The sequence below is a fragment of the Hemibagrus wyckioides genome, linkage group LG04 (genome assembly GCF_019097595.1).
Source record: "Hemibagrus wyckioides isolate EC202008001 linkage group LG04, SWU_Hwy_1.0, whole genome shotgun sequence".
Lineage (NCBI taxonomy): Eukaryota > Metazoa > Chordata > Actinopteri > Siluriformes > Bagridae > Hemibagrus > Hemibagrus wyckioides.
The window spans coordinates 1,834,458-1,854,277 of NC_080713.1; the positions used below are offsets into that span (position 1 = coordinate 1,834,458).

At 41.5% G+C, this 19,820-nt stretch overlaps 1 protein-coding gene across 1 annotated transcript in view; it reads left to right on the forward strand.

Moving 5' to 3' along the window:
- Positions 1–18,601, forward strand: part of luzp2 (leucine zipper protein 2) — a 97,917-nt gene extending 79,316 nt beyond the window's left edge. Inside the window, exons 10-12 of the mRNA XM_058387761.1 lie at positions 8,825–8,944; positions 16,029–16,103; positions 17,563–18,601. Of these exons, the coding sequence (XP_058243744.1) occupies positions 8,825–8,944; positions 16,029–16,103; positions 17,563–17,655 (288 nt within the window). The 3' untranslated portion in view covers positions 17,656–18,601. The remainder of the gene's footprint in view (positions 1–8,824; positions 8,945–16,028; positions 16,104–17,562) is intronic.
- The last annotated feature ends 1,219 nt before the right edge of the window (positions 18,602–19,820 follow it).

Sequence of the window (19,820 nt, forward strand, 5' to 3'; positions counted from 1 at the left end):
TTACTGTATAAGGACGTGCTGTAATAAAAAAAAAAAAATCAACAAACGTCTTTTCCTCTCACGTGTTAAAGAAACATCACGTCTGATCCGTTTTTAGATCTGTGTTGCATCGAGCTGCTCGTCTGGGAGTCTAATCAGACCAAAGCTCTAAAAACCAATGATGATAAAACCCTAAATCCTATCCTGAACCCACACACACACACACACACACAGTGTCTGTATGAGTGAAAGATTTATTAGCAGGAGCTTTTGGGGAAAGTGCGAGTGGAACACACTCCATATTTAACTAGCCTTGAGAGGAGACAGCTCTAGTGGCCTTTTAGTGCTCCATGTAACTTTTACTGAAAGCTTTCAAGGTTCCTTCGTCTATTTATATTTGCTGGAATATGTATATTAATCAGGCCATTCTTCAAAATGCTTCCATTTCCAAGATATTCTTCAATTTAAGAAAAAGGTTCCTGACAGGGACGGTCTCGAGACGTGAAGAGACGGCGTCTGCGCCTCGGCTGATCGTTCCAGACAGGAGATGGTGAATGATTTCCCCTCAGACTCTCCATCGCTGTCGTTCTAGCTGCTAGTTACAGAGGGTCCAAGGTCTCATGCTGACCAATTCATCACTGAGAAAACTGAACACATGCTGGAGAACTTCAGAGCCTTAACACTTAACACCTCACATCACTGAAACTGACACCTGAGATCTGCGTCATCTCGGTTCTGTGTTCTCCTGCATGTAGAACCGAGAGAGAGAGAGAGAGAGAGAGAAACAGAAAGAGTTAGGGAGAGAGAGAGAGAGAGAGAGAGAGAGAGAGTGAAAGAGAGAGAGAGAGAGAGAGAGAGAGAGAGAGAGAGAATTAGTATATTATAATTAATTATAATTACTTAGTTAAGTTAGCAGAAAAAATAAATTAAAATTAATTATTTTTTTTAAATATATAATAAATTAATGAGTAAAAATAATAATAATAATTTTTCTATAAGAATGTTTTTAGCATTTCAATCACAAACACACGAGATGATTCCTACAGACGGTATAAGAAAAGCCGTCTACACCTCTGGGTCTCCAGGTGGAACAGACGGTTCTCGCTCATCACACATTTTCTCTCCCTACAAACTAATGATGAAGAACGTGAGATGATGGACAGCTCTCTCTTCTGTTTTGGAGAGAGAAGTGGGGTTTAGGGATCAGACGTGTTTCAGCTGGTGATCAGACGTGTTTCAGCTGGTGATCAGACGTGTTTCAGCTGGTGATCAGACGTGTTTCAGCTGGTGATCAGACGTGTTTCAGCTGGTGATCAGACGTGCTTCAGCTGGTGATCAGACGTGCTTCAGCTGGTGATCAGACGTGTTTCAGCTGGTGATCAGACGTGTTTCAGCTGGTGATCAGACGTGTTTCAGCTGGTGATCAGACGTGTTTCAGCTGGTGATCAGACGTGTTTCAGCTGGTGATCAGACGTGTTTCAGCTGGTGATCAGACGTGTTTCAGCTGGTGATCAGACGTGCTTCAGCTGGTGATCAGACGTGTTTCAGCTGGTGATCAGACGTGTTTCAGCTGGTGATCAGACGTGTTTCAGCTGGTGATCAGACGTGTTTCAGCTGGTGGAAGACGTGTTTCAGCTGGTGATCAGACGTGTTTCAGCTGGTGATCAGACGTGTTTCAGCTGGTGATCAGACGTGTTTCAGCTGGTGGAAGACGTGTCTATGAGTGACTCCACACTGCTGTGTCCACTAAATAAACAGAATCAATTAAAATGGTTGTGTTGTGGAATTCTCCTGTTGTGGAAACTCAGCTTCAGCTCTCACAGTAACGTCCATAATGCTTGATGTTGTGACCTTTTAAATCACACACGAGTCTGAAGTGACCTGTAATTAGTGTGAATTTGTCTGGACTTCATCCTGTGACACAATAATCTACTGCTTACTGAATCTTTGGACTCAGATCAGATCCTTATAGCTGTTAGGCTTTAAATCCGCTTCACTCATCCTTCTGGTTTTGATTAGTCATGCCTGTCGTGTTATGTTTCCATGGTGACGTTTGATTTGATTTAGAGCAGTGAGTCATGAGCTGTTTGACTTCTACATTAAAGCCTGATTCCTAATGATTCCTAATATAAGAAGAAGAAGAAAAACAAGCTATTATCCAATCAGAGATTTTTTTTGGCTAATATGTAAATGATTTAGTAAAGCTGACATTAAGCCTGTGATATTAAGCGTGCTTCTGAGGCATCAAACATCAAGTCGGTTTCTAATAACACTCAAGTTCCTGTTGGACGTGTCGTGTAAGAATCGTGTCACGGTCACTCGAGCGTCACGTCCAGACATCAGTTTAATCCACGCCAGAGATTCTGTAAGAGATTCTGACAGGACAGAAGAAAGACTGCAGCCTCAGTGGTCAGGAGATAAATCCTGGAATCTTTATTCTTTTAATAAAGAGCTAACCAGAGCTACCAGAGATTCCCCTGCTGACAACCACGCCCCCCTTTTCCTAGCCACACCCTCTGTCCATCACCGCCTCAGTTTCCTTAAGCTCCGGCTGCTCTGAAGGATTATCGATCTCCTCTTTATTAAATTATGGTGTGTGAAGTGACCTTTAGGCGCTTTCACACTTTGTTCTCAACTGCTAAAGTACATCTAATGGCCAATCAGGGTGCAAGTCTGTGACCAAGTGAGAAAAGCAAACATGGAGGAGCACAATGATAACATGTTGTGATTAGCATGGCACTGCTAATATTCCAGTGCTGATTTTATCTTAAGAAATCTAATCTAGATAACAAGCTAAGCTAGGTAGCAAGCCTACACTATATTGCCAAATGTTTTGGGACAGGCACTGATGTTGGACGAGAAGGTCTGGCTCACAGTCTCCGCTCTAATTCATCCCAAAGGTGTTCCATGGGGTTGAGGTCAGGACTCTGTGCAGGACAATTGAGTTCCTCCACACCAAGAAGCTTTATTGTCATTTCCCCCACATATATCTGACGCAGTACAGAGTGAAATGAAACACTGTTTCTCCAGGACCTGGTGCTACAGAAACATACAACATAAAGATCAAACACAAAAAACACTAGGACCAAAGTTACTAGAGCTAGGACCAAAGTTTGTCCAAGCCACATAAAGTGCAAAGTGTGCAGCTAGGTGCAAACAGAGCAACGACAAGACAGTGCAGAAACAATAAGTACAAAAAAGACAACAGAAAAATACAGGACACTTGGCGCCGAAAAAAGAAAAAGAACATGTGCAATGAAATGTAAATGAAATGAAATAAAATGAAATGATGTACAACCCTGAGACCTGACAACATGTATTGTGCAAAAATACAGTAGCAGCGGCTGAGATAGTGCAAAATAGAAATAAACATAAATATAAATGTAGCAGCAGATGTAATAAACACAAGGGTTGAGGTAGTGCAATAAATATTGAACAATATAAGTTGTGTGTGTGTGTCCACACAGGTGAGAGAGAGTGTGTGTGTGTGTGTGTGAGAGAGAGAGTTTTGTACAGTTCAGTCCTGAGTGTTGAGGAGCCTGATGGCTTGAGGGAAGAAACTGTTACACAGTCTGGTTGTGAGGCCCGAATGCTCCGGTCTTCTTTCCAGGTGGCAGGAGGGTGAAGATTGTGTGTGAGGGGTGTGTGGGGTGTGTAAGAGTGTGTGTGAGGGGTGTGTGGGGTGTGTAAGAGTGTGTGTGAGGGGTGTGTGGGGTGTGTAAGAGTGTGTGTGAGGGGTGTGTGGGGTGTGTAAGAGTGTGTGTGAGGGGTGTGTAAGAGTGTGTGTGAGGGGTGTGTGGGGTGTGTAAGAGTGTGTGTGAGGGGTGTGTGGGGTGTGTAAGAGTCTGTGTGAGGGGTGTGTGGGGTGTGTAAGAGTGTGTGTGAGGGGTGTGTGGGGTGTGTAAGAGTGTGTGTGAGGGGTGTGTGGGGTCAGCCACAATGCTGTTAGCTTTGCGGATGCAGTGTGTGGTGTAAATGTCCGTGATAGAGGGGAGAGAGACTCCAATGATCTTCTCAGCTGTCCTCACTATCCGCTGAAGGGTCTTGTGATCTGAGACGGTGCAGTTCCCAAACCAGGCAGTGATGCAGCTGCTCAGGATGCTCTCCATGGTCCCTCTGTAGAACACAGTCAGGATGGGGGAAGGGAGATGGGCTTTCCTCAGCCTCCTCAGGAAGTAGAGACGCTGCTGGGCTTTCTTGGTGATGGAGGTGGTGTTGAGTGACCAGGTGAAGTTCTCTGCCAGATGGACACCAAGGAATTTGGTGCTCTTGACGATCTCCACAGAGGATCCGTCGATGAACAGCGGAGAATGGCCACTATGTGTTCTCCTGAAGTCAACATCCATCTCTTTAGTCTTGTCGACGTTCAGAGAGAGGTTGTTGGCTCTACACCAGGCTGTTAGCTGCTGCACCTCCTCTCTGTATGCTGACTCGTCGTTCTTGCTGATGAGACCCACCACGGTCGTGTCATCGGAGAACTTAATTATATGATTGGAGCTGTGCGTTGCTGCACAGTCATGAGTCAGCAGAGTGAACAGCAGTGGACTGAGCACACAGCCCTGAGGAGCTCCAGTGCTCAGTGTGGTGGTGCTGGAGATGCTGTTCCCGATCCGGACTGACTGAGGTCTCCCAGTCAGGAAATCCAGGATCCAGTTGCAGAGAGAGGTGTTCAGGCCCAGGAGACTCAGCTTCTTAATCAGCTGCTGAGGGATGATTGTGTTGAATGCTGAACTGAAATTTATGAACAGCATTTGAATGTAGGAGACCTTACAGTCCAGGTGTGTGAGGGCCAGATGGAGGGTTGTGGTGATGGCATCGTCTGTGGAGCGGTTAGGACGATACGCAAACTGCAAGGGGTCCAGCAAGGGTGGTAGCTGTGTCTTGATGTGCCTCATGACGAGCCTCTCGAAGCATTTCATCACGATTGGTGTGAGTGCGACGGGACGATAGTCATTGAGGCAGGAAACCATAGACTTCTTAGGCACAGGGACGATGGTCGTTGTCATGAGGCATGTTGGGATGAAGGAGCTGCTCAGCGAGATGTTGAAGATGTCAGTGAAGACATCTGCTAGCTGCTCTGCACAATCCCTGAGCACTCTGCCAGGAATGTTGTTTGGTCCAGCAGACTTCCGTGGGTTAACTCTGCATAGAGTTCTCTTCACATCAGCGATGGTGAGACAGAGCACCTGGTCTTTAGGAGGAGGGATGGTCTTCCTCGCTGTTGTGTTGTTCTGTGCCTCAAACTGAGCGTAGAAGTCATTCAGCGCATCTGGAAGGGAGGCGTCACTGTCACAGGCAGGTGAAGTTGTCCCGTAGTTTGTGATCACCTGAATGCCCTGCCACATGCGCCGGGAGTCTCCACTGTCCTGGAAGTGGCCGTGGATTCTCTGGGCGTGTGTACGCTTCGCCTCTCTGATGGCTCGGGACAGTTTGGCCCTCCAAACTCACTCATCCATGTCTTTATGGACCTTGCTTTGGTCACTGGTGTGCAGTCATGTTGGAACAGGAAGGGGTCATCCCCAAACTGTTCCCACAAAGGGAGGAGCATGAAATGGTCCAAAATATCTTGGTATGAAGCTGAAGCATTAAGAGTTGCTTTCACTGGAACTAAGGGGCGGAGCCCAACCCCTGAAAAACAACACCTGAACTCAATGATCTGGAGGGGTGTCCCAATACTTTTGGCAATATAGTGTATTCTAGGTTGGACTTTAAAGAGTGTTGCCATGGTTACAGTGTTGTTTTATTTAAAAAAAAAATCAGAATATCAATCGCCGCTTTCCATCAGATCTGACTTTGAGACTTTAAAAAAAATTCCGAAATGTTACTTCACTATAAAAATCGATTATCATGCACCGGATTTACATTTGAATGCCGCATCACGTAGATGATAAAAACATCAAATTTTAGAAGTGGTGTTAAATTATTAGTGACTGCGGCTCTTTAGCAGGTCGTTTACCTCGTCTATATTTCACCCGCCGACTGCCAGAGGGCTGAGTTGTGACTATACTATAATCTAAATGCGATACTCTAAATGATCTACTATACAATATGGAGGCGTATGAATATTTGATGCTGTATCCTTTATGATAATGCACTTTATAATTGCTTTGTTTAGCAGGATTAGTCTATATAGCTGCTGTATGGCTGATAAAGTGCAGACATTGTCTTCAGGATGTCATGCTGTGAGTTAACTCTGATTAAATATGCAGAAGATTTCTCTACAGAGAACAACTGCTTGGCAAGATGGAGGTGTGAAATTTAGGTATTTGAAATGAAAGTGAGGTTTGAGCTTCAGGCTTGTAAATAAAGATAGTGATATAGAGGCGTGGTCATGCTGTGTACTGAAGTGGACATAAAAATCCATGATATCAGACTTTACAGGTGTAGAATCAGATGAATAGCAGGATGTTCTCCAGTTCACACAAGATGCAGGCTCCTGAAGATGTTGGAGGTGTGTTGGACTACACTATGTTGCCAAAAGTTTTGGGACGTCTGCCTTTCCGTGCACATGAATGTAATATGGAGTTGTCCCGCCCTTTGCAGCTATAACAGCTTCAACTCTTCTGGGAAGGCTTTCCATAAGGTTTAGGAATTTTTGACCTGTTTATCCTCTAGAAGTGCATTTGTGAGGTCAGGCACTGATGTTGGACAAGAAGGCCTGGCTCTCATTTTCTGCTCTAATTCATCCCATTAGCCACATTAGCTGCAAAGGGTGGGACAACTCCATATTACATTCATGTGCATGTAATGGCAGACGTCCCAAAACTTTTGGCAACATAGTGCATATATAACATGTTGAGTTTCTGGACATGGCAAGTGCCCTGTCAGTAGACGTGAATTTAACTCCACCGTCTCGGTTGTGGACAGTTAAATAAATGCAAGTCTTTAAACCTTTTTTTTTCTTCTAAATTGTTGAACTGATTGAAAACACAATGAAAATGTGGAATCTGGATTAAATTCATCATCAGATGTGTGAGCTGTTGGTGTGGATTCAGCTCAGGTGAGGAATAAAGCACACAGATGTTTCTACTTCCTGTTAGATGAGCAACTGATTCTGAAAACCTTGAGATGGTTTTTTTAGCTACATGGATTCTCCAACGATCGCCGAATCACACAAAAATCCGACACCTGACGTCTTCCTGGGTCGATTTATCAATGTCGTTCTGATTCGCTTTAAACGCAGAAGACTCTGGAGCTGGAATCACTAAAGAATGTGGTGTTTCCGTGTCCCTATGCAGCAGTGAGCTGAAGAACATCAGGACTAAGCTGAGATTACGTCTATAGCTAACGCTAGAGCTCTGAATCCGTTCCAACACGCGAGCTGTAAATTGTTATTGTTCTCGTCAGCATTAAGTGTTAGACAAAGGAGTTAAATTGTGCTGATGAATACATACCCACACACACACACACACACACACACTCTTACACACTCCTCTATACACCGCAAACAATCTGCGTACAAGCACATTAGCATTCCTTGTGAGTTGCTAACCATCTGTTTGTCTATTTCTTTTTTTTCTACATTGTTTTAAAAAAATCTTTTTGACTTTACTATTTTTGTCCCAATGAACAGATTTTTGTGAGAATTCATTCATTATTCTAACAACTGAGGCTTGATCATTAATTCTCTGTAAAAGCAGCGGTGACAGAAGTGCAGAGTTATCATTAATGTTCAAAAACCTTATGGTTTCTATAGCAACTAAAGAATGTTACAGCAGATGAATGGAATTTTTTGAAAGTTTTGGTATGGTTTAGATTTCTTTAAAGAAAAGGGAGATTCTCTGAAGTATCTCGGCTCGCTATATCATTTAAAATAAATAGGAAATGAATATATTACTAAGCAATGCTCTTTTTTTAATTTTTTTTTGTTAACCACATTTGGTGAATTTTTGCTCGACAATTAAAGCAGTAGTGGCATGAAGCGGTGGCCTCCTGCAATAAAACATCAGCAATAATCTAAATTTATCTCCACAATGAAGATAAATCCAGAACAGTGTTTGTTGTGACTGTCTCGTATTTCCTGTTTATAAAGTTCATTATGCAGCGATTTAAAAGGCAAGAACAAAAATACTAATATTAATGCAGCGATCATTAATCAGTTCATTCGTATCGTATCATTGCAGAGTGAAATATTTCCTTGGGGTTTCTTGAGGTTCTATATAGAACCTTAGGGATCTGTATTCAAACAGTGGAACCTTTTCCATCTAAAAAAAATAGTTCTTTGAGAGCGGTGAACCTTTATATTAAAATAGGTGCCATTACTTTTGGGGAATTTTATCTCTATGAACCCTTTAAAACAGTTAAAGAACCATTTTGGGATTCTATAAACTCTTAAAAATAAAAGTGCCAGAAAGAACCAAAAAGGGGGTTTTCACAACGATGCCATAGAAGAACCGTTGTTAAGTTCCCCAAGGAATCTTTCAGTAAACAAACAAACAAAAAAAAACACCTGCAATAGAAACATTCCATGTATGTTAAAAGTTCTTCATTGAACCTACAGTCTGAGAAAGAACCATTAGAGAACCTTTATTTGTATTTTTAAGAGTATAAATGAAGCAAGTGATAGAACCGTTCCTTTTATAAGTGTCTGGAGGTCTGATCTTCACATCCTTAATAATTTCTGGAGGGAAAAAAAGTTATGGTGTCTCCTGTAGTTAAATAAAACTTTAAACCCGGGTGTAAAGGGTTAATTTACAGCAGTAGCTCAGCCTCTGAGACTCGGTTCCACATGACTGCTTTCACTGGAAGGTTTCAGCAGGTCCCAGTTTCCTTCCTCTTTCCTTTCTCCGTCTCTGGCAGCAGGACGGCACTCAAATGTTTTTTTCTTTCTCATCTTTGCTTTCAGGACATCCCAAAAGTTCCCAGAATCACAGCGAGTAAATCTGCAGTGAACACGGAGCTAACGAGGAGAGACGGTTCAGGAGGTTCTGGAGGTTCTGGAGGCAAGGCCTGCCACATGGTGAAGGTAAACATTGCGCATTATTACATTTTAATAGCTGTTTTTTTTTAATCCCAATGTGCAGCTCATTGAGTTTCAGAGCATCTTTTTGGCATCGCAAACCATCCGTAATTCTGCTGGAAATGTCATTCCATTCTGAAATAGATGCCAAGCCTCCACATCGATCAATACATGACTGATTAGAGTAAAATCGCTGGGTTCCTCTAGCAGCATGGGAAATTATTGGTGGCGGGTACAAATGTGTACATTACTGCTAAAAAGTTTGAGGGCAGATAGTGAACTTGTTAAAAAGACATTTGTTTGTAATGGATAGCCACGAAGGCGGCTGCTTTTTATATTCCCGCATTGTCTCCACATCGAGTTGACAAATATCCTGCGGATCAGCCTGACAGTGTGCGATACGAGGTTCCCTTGTTGGTGAAGTTTAAAACAGAATGAGGAATCTGTATCAATATGTCACAGTACAGACAGATACAGAGCGGCAGAACCGAGAGACGAGCGCAGACAAGGAACCGAACGCAGAGGACATTCATCTCACTGAACAGTGACGGGACGTTATCACCCGGACTGACGGAGCCGTGTCTGAGAGCCGCATTCACAGACGCTGAATTAACTCCAGATTTACGTTTTCTAAACTTGCTCTTATTCACGCTCAAGGTTACGCAGATGCTAAAGTGGACCTGCGTGTAGTTCACGCGTCTCGAGCTTAGCTTTTAAACGCAGCGATCTCATACTTCCTGTTTATAAAGCTGAAGGCAAGAACAAAAATAAATGAATGCAGCGATCATAAATCAGTTCATTCTTAGCATTTCATTGCAGAGTGAAATATTTCCTTGGGGTTTCTTGAGGTTCTATATAGAACCCTAGGGATCTGTATTCAGGCAGTAGAACCTTTTCCATCACAAAAAATGATTCTTAGAGAGCAGTGAACCTTTATATTAAAATCAGTGCCATTACTTTTGGGGGATTTTATCTCTATTTAAATCTTTTCAATGAACCCTTTAAAATAGCTCTGTATAAAGAACCATTTTGGGGTTCCGTACACTCTCAAAAATAATGGTTTTTCACAACGGTGCCCTAGAAGAACAGAACTTTCTGTAAACGGTTCTTAAAAGAACTCATTTTTTTCTTGGTGACATAGAGAACATTTTTATGGTCTAAAGAACATTTCCACAAAATAAAAAAACAAAACAAAAAAAAAGTTGCAGTAGGAACATTCCATGGAAACACAGTGGAGGGCCGTGCATTTCACACCTAGGCCTTCACTGGTGTCCTGAATTAATCCACCTCTATAGCATCCATAAACTCTACACAAATTGGTGATCTCTTCAGTCCCCTTTAAATTTCATATGAAAACGGCAGATTTCGGCTCCTCCCCATCTTTCAGTGCGTTCTTCAATCCACAGACCGCGGCGTCGCAGAGCGAGGATCAGAGGACGAGTGTGTGTGTGAGTGTGTGTGTGTGAGTGTGTGTGTGTGAGATCAGGAAGACTCGTATTTGGCTTGTTCAGTACTCAAATGTTATACACATCTGTGCAATACAGTGGAATGCTGCAATAAGTTTACCATCCTACCCTGTTACTAAAACCTTTATTTTATTTAATTAATTAATTAATTTATTATTATTATACCCTCATTGGGGGCTGACCCCCGTTAAAATGAAAATCCTAGAACCGCCCCTGGACACCACAGCAATAGATACTAATCAAATAACAAAGTAAAAAAGAAATTAGTCTACAGTATTTCACACCTCACAAGGAATAGTTCATTTTATTACGGTTACTTTTCTCAAAAAAGACATTCTTGATGCCGTATGCAGCAAACTGCAATCTCCGGAGGACGCAGCATCCGAAATGAGAGAATATAGAAACACTGTATAGGGGCGGGTCACTGCCTCTGACTACTCCAATTATCCAATCAAAGGACGGGAAATTGCTGACGTAATTGTATGCCTGCTATATGGCCCCAGTGACACCAACTCGAAATCTGACTGCTTAATGGAACAGTTTAATTGCCACTTATTTCTGAAGGCCTTAAGGCAGATTTTCACCCTGGCAACACATGATGTCAGCCACTAGCTGAAATATGATTGGATAAATACTCTTATCATAAATATACACTACTGGAAGCAGCGCAACCGAGAGAAAAGCTATGAAATGTAGAGAATAGACTATTGGGAATAATTTAATACACATTCATTAAAATGCAAGGGAGTGATTCAGATCATTGCTGTTTAGGACAGCAGAGAAGGCCTTGCTGGCCCTGACGGTCCGCCACTGTGGAAACATTCCAAGGTTCTTCATAGAACAATACAGCCTGAGAAAGAACCATTAGAGAACCTTTATTTGTGTTTTTAAGAAGAGTATACATGAAGCAAATGATAGAACCGGTCCTTTAAGAGTGTCTGAGCTTCACATCCTGAATCATTACTCAGAAACTGAAGACAGTTCTGGAGCTTTAGCCTTTAAACACTACAACTTGAGGAAAAAACGAGGGATAGAAAATGAACACCACTTTTTAATTTTTTTTATAAAAAGACGTAAAATAAAAGAAAGAACTGAATGAAACGATGAATAGGAGTGTAGCATACGGCTAATTTACTTCTGCATGAATAATCCTAGCTTAACTAAACAAAACTAACTGATTATTCAGCGACACATGGAACAGACCAGCACTCGATCCAGCGTGTGATTATTTTATATATTATTATATTTTTATTTCCTTCTCCTGCAGTTTGCAGTGCACTCCTCTTGGATGAATGAAGCAAAATCAATCATTACACCATGACACGTGTTAATTTGTTGAATTAATAAAACACCGCCCACGCCGTCCGTGTCGATCCGACTCGCTCCACTGTGAGGAACCCGTGCCCTCCAACGCTCGTCCATTTCTCCTCCAGATCGCTTTACACTCGCTCGCTAAACGCTAAAGAAATGCGTCCTCACAGAAAATGTTTGATTGTTGATCCGTCTATATGAAGTGAATCAGCTGTTACTATAGAAACTAAAACATATTAGAAGGAGCGCATTAACGTAAATATGCCATAAGCAGCTGCACTACTCTCTGAGCCGTGCGATTAGAACGACATGTCAAAATATGTGCTGAGGGTTGAGGAAAAAAAACCTCCTTGTGTTAAAAGCAGCCTTAATTGGACAACTCCAGAGTGCAAGATGAATCACCCGCATTTTAACCAATTAAACACAAAGCACAAGAATTCAAATATTCAGCATAGATATGTTTATATACACTATATTGCCAAAAGTTTTGGGACACCTGCCTTTCCATGCACATGAATGTAATATGGAGTTGTCCCGTCCTTTGCAGCTATAACAGCTTCAACTCTTCTGGGAAGGCTTTCCACAAGGTTTAGGAGTGTGTTTATGGGAATTTTTGACCGTTCCTCTAGAAGCACATTTGTGAGGTCAGGCACTGATGTTGGACGAGAAGGTCTGGCTCTCAGTCTCCGCTCTAATTCATCCCAAAGGTGTTCTATGGGGTTGAGGTCAGGACTCTGTGCAGGCCAGTCAAGTTCCTCCACACCAAACTCACTCATCCATGTCTTTATGGACCTTGCTTTGGTCACTGGTGTGCAGTCATGTTGGAACAGGAAGGGGTCATCCCCAAACTGTTCCCACAAAGAGCATGAAATTGTCCAAAATGTCTTGGTATGAAGCTGAAGCATTAAGAGTTCCTTTCACTGGAACTAAGGGGCCGAGTCCAACCCCTGAAAAACAACACCTGAACTCAATGATCTGGAGGGGTGTCCCAATACTTTTGGCATTAGAGTATATTTACTCTTGTACATGTCCATTGATTCTTACATGCACTTATACTATTGATAGAATTAAATATCAGCACAGAACAGATGCTTGAGTGGAAGTGGAGAGTAAAGAGGTCCTTGAAGATGCCAAGGTGTGAATATTCATGGGTTAAAATCACATTTAAACATTTCATCCCACTTAAGCGTATTAGGATTACACACACACACACACACACACACACACACACACACACTATATGTAATCTGTTGAAACACACTCTTGTAGGAAGATAATAAAGTGTGCTCCATTACTAACCAAAAGGCAGGAACGCTCGGTTTGAGGGACATGAATAATAATAAGCTTCACATTAATCTTTTATTAAGGAGTTCTGAAGAATTATGTAAGGGTTATATCAAAACCTGGGAGGTGATATTATTTTTTTATGAATTGTATCACTCTATCTTTACATGAAAGAAAGAAAAAGGGAGAGCAGGAATTATTTTTATGGCTTGACTTTTTGACACTTGCTCAGATTATTTTGTCTTTATTAACAGAAATATGAAATATGGAGAAATCGTTACATCAGGTCTACCTTATGTTTTTAGAATATTAAAATACAGGGTGTTCTTTTCCCGTCCAATCAAAACAAACCAATTGTTCTATGACTCTGGGATGATTGACAGTTGTGTATTTGTTAGTTTTGTTGTGTATTTGCTACTGTGTTGTGTATGTGGTGTATCACGGTGCTAATGTTAAGTAACTTGAAGCTCCGCCCCCTCAGCTTCACACTGTTTCCCGGATCGTAAATGATGCTAATCGGCGTCCTCTCCTTCTGTCATGCTCAATAAAGAACATTCTGAGTTCATTAATGTGAAATAAAAATCAATAAATACATGGTTTACTCTGCTGGTGTTAGACAATAATATCGCTAAGATCGGTTAATGAATATTCATGAGGGAGAGCACTGAAATTTCCCTAGAGATTTAATCAAAAACAAAAGATAATAAAAGACTTCGTAGGTGTACAGTGAAGTGCCAGCGCTAACACACCGCGTGAGACGATATCCAGGGATTTGCAGGAATCACCAGGCACTCAGGAGGAAAAAATCTGGTCTGTTTAAGACACTAGAAAAATTGTACATATTTATTTTCATATTAATTTCTTTCATATTAGTATCTTTTTACTGGAACTACACTATATTGCCAAAAGTATTGGGACACCCCTCCAGATCATTGAGTTCAGGTGTTGTTTTTCAGGGGTTGGGCTCGGCCCCTTAGTTCCAGTGAAAGGAACTCTTAATGCTTCAGCTTCATACCAAGACATTTTGGACAATTTCATGCTCTTTGTGGGAACAGTTTGGGGATGACCCCTTCCTGTTCCAACATGACTGCACACCAGTGACCAAAGCAAGGTCCATAAAGACATGGATGAGTGAGTTTGGTGTGGAGGAACTTGACTGGCCTGCACAGAGTCCTGACCTCAACCCCATAGAACACCTTTGGGATGAATTAGAGTGGAGACTGTGAGCCAGACCTTCTCGTCCAACATCAGTGCCTGACCTCACAAATGTGCTTCTAGAGGAACGGTCAAAAATTCCCATAAACACACTCCTAAACCTTGTGGAAAGCCTTCCCAGAAGAGTTGAGGATGTTCTAGCTGCAAAGGGCGGGACAACTCCATCATGTGTATGTCCCAAAACTTTTGGCACTATAGTGTATGTGAATGTAAGCAATGGTACATGTAAACTTTTCTAGTGTCTATAGCTTCTAAAATGGACAGCTGGTGTTTACCATAAAACACTGTATACCACACACACACACACACACACACTTTTAAACAAATGACTTGATAAAGCACTATATCTAAAAAGTCCCGTGTTTTTTCCCCTGACTAAGCATTACTTCTCCTCGGGGTTAGCAGGTCTGAATTTCCAGTTGATCTTCTGGGAGTTTGGATCTATTAGTATTTATTAAATCTAGTTCTTACAGGAGCGGAGAAGTAAATGCTCTTTAAGCGAAGTGCTGGTGCTGGAGGTCTGAAAGCTCTGCGTTCCGAAATAATACGAGGCACATTTCCAATACAGCTTTAATTATTTACCCGAGTCCATACACCACCCGAGTGAAGGAACTTAATGGCTTCAGACTAAAAGGGCTCTTCAGTCTGCATTAATAACACTGTTATGAAGAAGAATGTGGCGCTTCTGAACCTTCTCAATGAACTGAACTGGAAGTGCGCATGGTGAACCTGCTGGAAGTAAAATAAATCATTTTTTCAGTATAGAGACATAATTAACAAAATAACACAATTACAGCAGCAGCATGTAAATATGATCCTTTACATAAACGTAGATAATTCATATTTATCATAGAGTTTACATTATTCTAGAAAAGATTTCTCACCTCAGTATTCAGACCTGAGTTTCATTTATGGTAGATTTTCAGGTGAAGTGCTTTTATCTTGCATCAGTCATACAGACTCTATTCACTGATTCTATTCATAAACTATATAAATCATTCACATTTTCCATCTGATTTATTTTCCTTCTTGGTGAAAGCTGAGTGCTTGTGTTTTAAGAGTGGTGCTGTAGATGCTACACTATATTGTTAAAAGTATTGGGACACCCCTCCAGATCATTGAGTTCAGGGGTTGGGCTCGGCCCCGTACTTCCAGTGAAAGGAACTCTTAATGCTTCAGCTTCATACCAAGACATTTTGGACAATTTCATGCTCTTTGTGGGAACAGTTTGGGGATGACCCCTTCCTGTTCCAACATGACTGCACACCAGTGACCAAAGCAAGGTCCATAAAGACATGGATGAGTGAGTTTGGTGTGGAGGAACTTGACTGGCCTGCACAGAGTCCTGACCTCAACCCCATAGAACACCTTTGGGATGAATTAGAGTGGAGACTGTGAGACCGACCTTCTCGTCCAACATCAGTGCCTGACCTCACAAATGTGCTTCTAGAGGAACGGTCAAAAATTCCCATAAACACACTCCTAAACCTTGTGGAAAGCTGTTATAGCTGCAAAGGGCGGGGTCAACTCCATATTACACTCATGTGCATGGAAAGGCAGACGTCCCAAAACTTTTGGCAATATAGTCTATATAAAAATAAATGAATAAATAAATAAAAGTGGCCCTCTTGGTGAACTCCCTGTAGAAATATTTTATAATCTGATCAAGGTTGTAAAGAATGTTGAGAATTTGATTTAATTCTGCACTGAACTTGTCTCTGAGATGAAGAAGTGTCACTGTGTAGATCTGGAGTTTTTGGTGTGAAGGCTTTGACTCTGCTTTTATTCAGATTTTTTCTGTGTTCTCTACTCAGGTGGGTGCTGAATGTTTCCAGAATCAGACTGAGAGAACATCTGTGGAGAAATCAGACCAAGCTGCACAACACCAGGTACACAAACAACTCAAAAACAACAATAATAATAACAAAAATAATAATTATTATTATTATAATAACTTTACTGCCACTGCTTAAACCCATTAAATAAATATTTTTATATATTATTCTCAAAATATTTTTAACCTTTTCTTTTAACTTTTTTTCATAGCTACATAATGAAATTATAAATATATATATATATTTTACTGATGAATTAAATATCAGGGTTATTATTATAAATGAGACATTTTGAAACTAATAAAAAAAGTAAATGAAGATGACTTTAGCTCATAAAGCAGACATAACCATGTTATGTCCAGTGATAAAGCAGAGTCATGTGATCAGTCATTGCCATGACGGGTTTTGTTGACGTTAAAGTCATTATTTAGGATGTTTAGTTGATGTCACGCCAAAGGAGCCAATCAGAATCGAGTATTATTTCTAATCATATTCTATATACACTGACCAGGCATAACATTATGACCACCTGCCTAATATTGTGTTGGTCCCCTTTAGCTGCCAAAACAGCCCTGACCCCTCCTGCACTGTGTATTCTGACCCCTTTCTATCAGAACCAGCATTAACTTCTTCAGCAGTTTGATCAACAGTAGCTCGTCTGTTGGATCAGATCACACGGTCCAGCCTTCTCTCCCCACGTGCCTCACTGAGCCTTGACCGTCCATGACCCTGTCACCGGTTCACCACTGTTCCTTCCTTGGACCACTTTTGATAGATACTGACCACTGCAGACCAGGAACACCCCACAAGAGCTGCAGTTTTGGAGATGCTCTGATCCAGTGGTCTAGCCATCACAATTTGGTCTTTTGGTCAAACTCGCTCAAATCCTTACACTTGTCCATTTTTCCTGCTTCTGACATCAACTTTGAGGACAAAATGTTGACTTGCTGCCTAATATATCCCACCCACTAACAGGTGCCATGATGAGGAGATACTCAGTCTTATTCACTTCACCTGGAACTGGTCATAATGTTATGACTGATCAGTGTATCATGTACATACACTAAATATCTCTGTATATTTAAGACACTTTACATAAAATTTGCATCATTACAACATGCTAACTGCAGTAGAGTGGAATTAGCTTCCTGTTAGAAAGCTCTAGAAACACTTTATTAATAATTGACGTACACTGCGTTTCTGAGTTTGTCTTTTCAGACTCATCTATACTGAACTGAACAGAATTGAGTGACATTTTCAGTATTAATGACTCAGGGATGTTATGGAGCATTTTATTTGTTTCTCTCGGTCTACTAGACTCATTCTGTATGACGTTATTCAGGTGTTTTCTCATTAGTTACGATAACACGTCTGAAATCACACGTTAGAATCGTCTCGTTCCTCATGAACGTCCCAAACAGCTAAAACGATATTTAATACGTCTTAACTTTTCCTTTCTATCCTCCCCTCGTTCCTCTAATGATTTATTATTTCCTCTACCTCACCTGTACAGCCAAGGACTCTGGAACACACGGAGACACAGACGTCCATGAACAGCGGGAAGATGGAGGGAGGAAGAAAGACACAGCTGGACAAACACGACTGAGACGCAGCTAAACAACACGGCTGGACAAACAACTGAAAGACTTGGCAGATTTTTTCCGTGTGGTATCGGTTTAATCAGTTTAACTCCCCTGACCTGTCACTCACACAGAATAGAAAGCACACACACACTCACACATACACACTCACACACACACACTCACACACACACAGTGTAAGTATCACTGCTATTGTAGAGAAGGAACCCCAAATGTCCGAGTCTGACCTGAGATCCAGCAGCTTAGTACAACGGCATGCACTATAGACTTCTAGGTTTCACGTTTATAACGATACTGGTCTTTTCTTTATTATTATTATTATTATTATTATTATTATGTTTATTTTTTTTTTTATATAATAACACGCCTGTTCTTTTCTTTCTTTCTTTTGAGTTTTTTGGGATTTCTCCAGAGATTGTGGACATCTTTCGATTTGTGGTATTTGTAGTTGAGAACTTTGTGGACTTGCACCACAGGCCAGAGACGCATTCACTCGATAGACGAGCTTCTGATCCGCTTCACTCTCGTTTGATCGAAGCCCATGAAAGAAGCACGGATACGGATCTGACATCACGCTGGAACGGATTTAAATTCCCCAGTGCTAAAATTCCTCTTAATGAAATGAGGACTGAATGATGATCGAAGATATCAATGTAAGATTCGGTTCGTTTTGTGGTGTCGGTCGTTTTAATTTAAAACTCTTCCCTTTTCTGTATTCTTAGTATAAACGGAGTAAATCGAGTTGGCTGGCCAACTTTGATCACCGAACAACCGGAAAGCTTTTGGTGCAAGGATTTAAAGAGAAAAAGGAAAAAAAAAAAAAAACCAGACTCACAGTGAGTCGTCTCCCTGAGAATGATGTGCCATGCACTGAGGATTTAATCTACTGCTACATGTCTCGGTTTCTCTACCTTCCTGTGTCCTTTCAATAAAACCGTGATTTTCACTAAATGTGTGAATAAATGATTCTTTGTGGAGGAAAAAAACAAGACTCATCACTTGTTCACTAGACTGGTGTGTGTGTGTATATCGGCTCTGTGTCCGGTCTGTCAAGAATAAAACACTCTGTGTCATGCGGATACAGGAAAGGAATCAGTGATGAAACAGAGTTTCTGTTTACACACTGAAATGGAGTATTTTCCTCCAACAGCACTTTACATACACTATACTGCCAAAAGTATTGGAACACCCCTCCAGATCACTGAGTTCAGGTGTTGTTTTTCAGGGGTTGAGCTCCGCCCCTTAGTTCCAGTGAAAGGAACTCTTAATGCTTCAGCTTCATACCAAGACATTTTGGACAATTTCATGCTCTTTGTGGGAACAGTTTGGGGATGACCCCTTCCTGTTCCAACATGACTGCACACCAGTGACCAAAGCAAGGTCCATAAAGACATGGATGAGTGAGTTTGGTGTGGAGGAACTTGACTGGCCTGCACAGAGTCCTGACCTCAACCCCATAGAACACCTTTGGGATGAATGAGAGTGGAGACTGTGAGCCAGACCTTTTCGTCCAACATCAGTGCCTGACCTCACAAATGCGCTTCTAGAGGAACGGTCAAAAATTCCCATAAACACACTCCTAAACCTTGTGGAAAGCCTTCCCAGAAGAGTTGAAGCTGTTATAGCTGCAAAGGACGGGACAACTCCATATTACACTCATGTGCATGTAAAAGCAGATGTCCCAAAACTTTTGGCAACATAATGTAGTTTCTTTAAATTTTGAGGAATGTCACTGAAACAGGTTCCTGTCATCACTTCTGTCTCTCAAGTCAACAGAAAAAAATAAATGCAGCTTTTCCTGTTGCCATAGAAACCCCAACGAAGTGTAAACTCCTGTCCTGACACTGGAGACTCCTTCCATATACGTTACTTAAACACCAACGATTGCATGCGATTTTAAATCCCGATGTTGTAGCTTAGGTGCTGGTCTACTGTTCAGAAGGTTGTGACTTTGAATCCCAGGTCCACCAAGCTGCCACTGCTGGACCCCCGAGGCCCTTAACACTCAATTGGTCAGTTGTATAAAACGAGATAAAATGTAAGACATGTTGGATAAGGGCGGCTGCCAAATACCAGAAATGTAAATGTGTATGATTAGTGACCGCTGTACGGATTCCTGTCAATGACCCGTTGCTATAGAAACGATGATATATTAGAACGAGTGCATTAA